General features: G+C 29.1%; 1 protein-coding gene across 1 annotated transcript; it reads right to left on the reverse strand.

Moving 5' to 3' along the window:
• Nucleotides 1-3,595: 3,595 nt before the first annotated feature.
• Nucleotides 3,596-4,226, reverse strand: LOC123216852. The gene has a single exon (XM_044637466.1). The coding sequence runs from the start codon at nt 4,016-4,018 to the stop codon at nt 3,737-3,739; it is 282 nt and encodes a 93-aa protein (XP_044493401.1). The 5' UTR covers nt 4,019-4,226; the 3' UTR covers nt 3,596-3,736.
• Between the last annotated feature and the right edge of the window lie 1,292 nt (nt 4,227-5,518).

Consider the following 5,518-nt stretch of genomic DNA (forward strand, 5'->3'; position numbering starts at 1 on the left):
CCTAACCTTTAGACTCAAGAACTTAAGCCTTGCCATTGGGCCAAATTCTTTTATTCAACATATCTTTTGAATTTTTTAATTGTTGAAGTTTCAACTTAACAACTTATCAATTAATGTGTTAATAAAGTTTATATATATTATTATACCGAATTTATTTGTATATTAAAACAAATTTAAATACTATTTTAAATATGTATATTTATAAAGTTTACATATTCAATGAGCAATCAACGTTCGGTCTGATTTTAAAAATATTGTGACGATATTTAAACTGAATTAAAAAAATTGGTATCAAACATTTTTTTGATTTTCAATAAAAAATAAAATTAAATATGCTATTCGTTTAAGATTTAATTTCAACAGATGAACAAATCAATGGGGTCCCCAACAAATTAAGTTGAAAAGAATTTCATCTTTCTCTTGTTTTCTCCTCTTCTTCTGATCTTCGCTATTAATTCTCTTCTCAGCCTGATTGTTAGCACCACTCCACTTGTTGACAGAGGCAGAAGCAGGTTGTTCCACAGAAGCACTTCTCCTTTGTTGCATAGACTTCATTAATGCCGCATCAAACTTGGAAATCATCCCTCCATTACTACTCATCTCTCCTCTCTTTATAATCAGCTAGAAAATTAAAGAGAGAGATTATTGCAGAACTTCAGTGTTGTTGTTGTTGCTGAGTGTAACCTGCCAGCTCTGGTGCATGCATTTTTATAGAGGAATGAATAAAGAGACTTCAAATGGACACTTGGAAAATAGAAAACTGGGGACTGGGTTTCTGTCTGTTTGCTGAGAAAATGCCAGTGGTTTTGGGAAAACTGGGGTTGAAAATGGTGGGAGTTAGCTCCCGGATTTGTGGATTTCGCGTGGAGGCTATTAAAATACAAGGGGTGACGGAGAGTGGAATTGACAAGTAGCGGAGTGTTTGGTAGTAGAAATATGTGGTGGAAAGTGTTTATTTTGTTAAGCACTAACTTTTAAAAAAAGCACACGGTTGTGGACTTTTTCTCCAGGGCAAAAAGTCATATTTTTCGCCGAAAGTTCAATTCGTGTCTTAGTTTTACTGTTTCACAGGGTAAGGAGTGTTTTTGTCGGCAGTGTTTTTAAAACAAGATAAATATTCGAATCGATTATCTCATTATTTTCGATTATGCTAACTATATTAAAACATAATTGTATTGGGACCCAACAACTGGAATGTTAACCTTTTCCATATAATCCTTTGATTTATTTTTGTAATGGTTGGAAAATCTACCTAACTTTATTAGATAAATAAATTCAAGAGTATTAGATTTATGTTCATTGTATTAGATAAATCAGATATTTATTTTATTATAGTACATCATCAGTCAACTCCCAAACTTTTTACATATAAGAAGTTATGTTATTCGAAACTGACCTGATGAATCCTTTGGTCTGTTCATGTCATTGAATTTCATGAAGATTTCTCGAGAAGGAAAAGCAGAAAGTAAAATTCTTAGGTTACTTTTGCATCACGAAGAAATGACCTTAAAATAGAATTCCATCTGCAGACTCAGCTGGATCTTTAAATGCCTCCACTGCACCGAGACTTGCTGCTACAATCCAGCGTTTTCTTGCCAAACTGACGGCGGGTTTGAGTTTTTCCGTAGACAAGAAGTACTGTTTGTCTGGAGTTTGGTTCATTTGGTAAGAAACCACTGGCTAACTGTTTCGTGTTTCTGGAAAGAATCTCTCCAATTTGGATACCGACTTTTAATATATAAACTGGATTGACTCCGTGGAAATATAACCAGTTGACCAAGTATAATTAAATGAAAAATATTTTATATATATATATCCATAACAAGTATTAAGTTGATACTAATAAAAAAATTAATGATATTAAATTATTTGATTCAAAATTGGCTCCCCTATATATTTATCCTACACTTCTTATAATTTAAATATTTTTATCATTTTATATGTTAAAATATCTAAACTATCTTTATTTTTAATCTTATAAAGATTTCATGTAAAATACCTAAATTATCTTATCTTTAATTTTATAAAGATTTCATGTGAGATATAATTTACTATTGTTTAATATTATGATTTTATATTATTTTATTATTTAATATTGTTATAATGTAATTGGAGTATTAATAGTTAAAACTAAAAAAGAGTCGATGAAGATTTAAATCTAGATAAAAAAACACACAAAATATGTTGGTGTTAATGCCAACCAGTTCTTTATGCATTTCTAATAAAAAAACACATGATGCCAATTTCAACCCATTTTTCATGTGTTTTTTATTTATATTAGATCTTTATTATCTCATTTTTAGTTGTAACTATCAATACTTTAACTATATTATTATAATATTAAATAATAACATTAAACAACATTAAATAATAGTAAATTATATTTTATATAAAATTATTAATATACAAATCTTTATAAGGTTGAAGACAAATAATTTAGATATTCTAACACATAAAGTGAAAAAAATATTTAAACTATAAAAAATGTATTATAAATATAAATATAATATATATATATATATATATATATATATATATATATATATATATATATATATATATATATATATATATATATGAGTTTATTTTGGGACAAAAAATTTAATATCTCAAAAAAATATTATATAATTGCATAAATTTAAATTAATAATAAGATTATAACCATAAATTACCATTAATACAAAAAAATAGGTATTTGTTACACGTGTATATAAGATTATTAATAGTTAAATATCTTAATATTTGTGTTGTTGAGACAAAAATTAGAATAAACTTTAATAGGCTAAATGCCAATTTCAACTAGACTACGAGAAAATGAGAAATACTATTTTTACCTTTAAGTTGGAAAAGTTTATTTTTGAGTCTCTAGGTCAATTTTGTCAGTGAATTTGTTAGGTTTTATAATAAATTTGTGAAAAGACGTGAATAGCCTTTAAAATAAGAAGGCAAACACACCCCTTTAATCTCTGTTTCTTTCGAAGCCTCTGCTGCAATTTTCATTATCAGTTTAATTTCCTCCTCTTCTTTATCAATATCACCACCTTTGCCAGAGGAATCGACATTGTCTCGATAGTCAACATTGCTGCTGCCACCATTGTCAATTTTCGGATCACCAATTATATATTATTCTCCATTAGTAGCCTTTCAAAAACCATTGTCTTCGACATAGAACCCAAATTGACACAATGGAGTTTTAGAAGAAAGGGCTCTATCTGAGCTCTACCGTTGTAAAGCTACAACTCGAGAGGTTTCTCTACTTTGGATAGCAGAGACTAATGAAAGTGAGATTCTCCTCTAGTGAAGGCTAAAGTGTGCTACCAAACATTCGCTATATTTTCAGTTTATCCTTGGTAGCAGCATGGATGGAGATCAAATTTCTAGTACTCAATTGAGCCTATGGTTGAGAGGGGTTGAGGATCAATGGAGTTTGTCGGAAGTAATGCCTTGACCTTACCAGAAAGAGAATTCAATATTATTGGTTTCTTCAGCCCTTCTTGAAATGCCAATATGTTTCTTCAGCCATTTGATGATTCTGTTTTTCTCTGGAATATTACTGCTTTCGTTCTTGCTGCAAATTAATAAGATTCCCAGGCAATTACTCATAAATATTTTCTTATTTCTTTCAAAAGTTTAAGAACTTTCTTGCAAGTTCATATTCCAGTAATTTTCGAACATAAAAAAGAAAAAAAAATCTGTAACAATATTTAGCATATATTTCCTGACTACCATTTATAAATTAAAATCTAACAGTACTCGGACCCCAGCAGTTCAATTCCATTACTTTATCCATCGCAGCTTCTGATTTCTTCACCTTGCTAAATCCCATCTCTTCATAAACGTTCTTCTTGGAAGAAGAAGAGATTGTTTTAGCCTGACTAAACGACTTCAAATTGTTCTTAGCACGTTGTTGAAGCGACCTTATAGCATAATTCCACCTGCAAATTCCGACTTGATCCTTCAGTGCCTCCACTGTACCGATACTCGCCGCCACAAACCAAGCCTTTCTTGAAGGACTCATTTTTTTGATGATTTTCTGAACTGGGATTTTCTTAATTTGATTGATTTATTTGTGAGTGGAAGAAGAAAGATTGTTTCGTGTTCTGGTTGAGTTGGGTAGGTGAGTTCGACGATTATATAGTGGTGTGAGTTCAAAACCAGAGGCAGGTTTAACTGGGAACGGGCAAACAGCAATATTTCAGGAGCCACGGTTTTGGAAGTAAAACCATTGGCTTTCGCTTGTTTTTGTTTTTGGGCCTAGTTTTAACACGCGAGTATTTGCTCGAATTTGCACGAGTAGTTGGGATTCCAGTGCGGAGACTCAAGAAAGACGAATAAAGAATACAAAACAGACGACGATGACGATGGTTTTGATTTCTTCTTATATTTTAATTTTGAATTGGAAGACTGCGGCGACTTGACAGTTTGTCAGTGCTTTTCTTTTTCCCGTTGAACTTTTGAAAAGCTTTTAGAAGCCAACGGGCTATTTTTTCTAAAGTCGAATTCCCATAGTTTTAAAAATTCAAAATCCTATTCATTTGATTAATTTTTTTGGTTAAAAAAATATAAAATTATTATTTTATTAAAAATATTAAAAGTATATAAAATTTATTATAATTTTTCTAATATTAAAGTTTTTAAATTTTTCCCCCTCCCCAAATCTTAAAAGTTTTTTTTTTCTTTTTTTTACCATCATCTTTGATACGACAATTTTTTTTCTCTATCCTAAATAATCAAAAATAAAAAAATTTATTCCAAATTACTTTTAGTGTACTAGCAAATAGTTTAAGATGAAGAAAAAAGATCATCGATACTAAAAATGGTGATCAGAAGGGTGAAAAAAAATTTTAAAGGAGGAAATATGATTTTTTAAAATTAGAAATCTTTAGACGAAATGAAGTTGTTACGTAAGGAGAAATATAATGAATTTTATATTTTTTAATATTATTAGTAAAATAATTTTATCTTTACTTTTAACATAAAATTCTAATGACAATTTGGCTATAAGTGAGATTTTGAGTTTTTTAAATCTTACAAATATAACTTCGAGTTTTTTAAATTTCACAGATGTAATTTTGAAAAAGTATTAAAACTTAAATAGGAAATAATCTTTTAACGTTTTTCATATTAATAAATACAATAAAAACCTGTGCTTTTATGATTAAATAATAAAATAATACATATAAATATATATTTAAAATAGATACGTAGAATATTACTCTAATAAAAAATATTTTTTCTTTCTACTGCTAATTTTAAATGTTTAATTAAATATTTATATAATTGAATGACACATCAGTAACTTGAAAATTTATTCGTCTTTCAAGAATTACTTCACCTTCTTGAATCCTGAGTATCGGTTTCATCAATGCAACACAAACATTCAACTCTGTTCAGAAGGACAAAAAAAAAAAAAAAACCATAGTCCTTTCGGCATAATTTATTGGTGAACACTGCTTATGACCCTTTTAGGCAAACCATTGTCCTGGAAAGTTTTACAAAATTTAACCTGCAAATTTTG

The sequence above is a fragment of the Mangifera indica genome, chromosome 1 (genome assembly GCF_011075055.1).
Source record: "Mangifera indica cultivar Alphonso chromosome 1, CATAS_Mindica_2.1, whole genome shotgun sequence".
Classification (NCBI taxonomy): Eukaryota; Viridiplantae; Streptophyta; class Magnoliopsida; order Sapindales; family Anacardiaceae; genus Mangifera; species Mangifera indica.

What these genes read in the sequence shown, in the direction of transcription:
- LOC123216852 (XM_044637466.1), bottom strand. Translation starts at nt 4,018, where the DNA reads ATGAGTCCTTCAAGAAAGGCTTGGTTTGTGGCGGCGAGTATCGGTACA.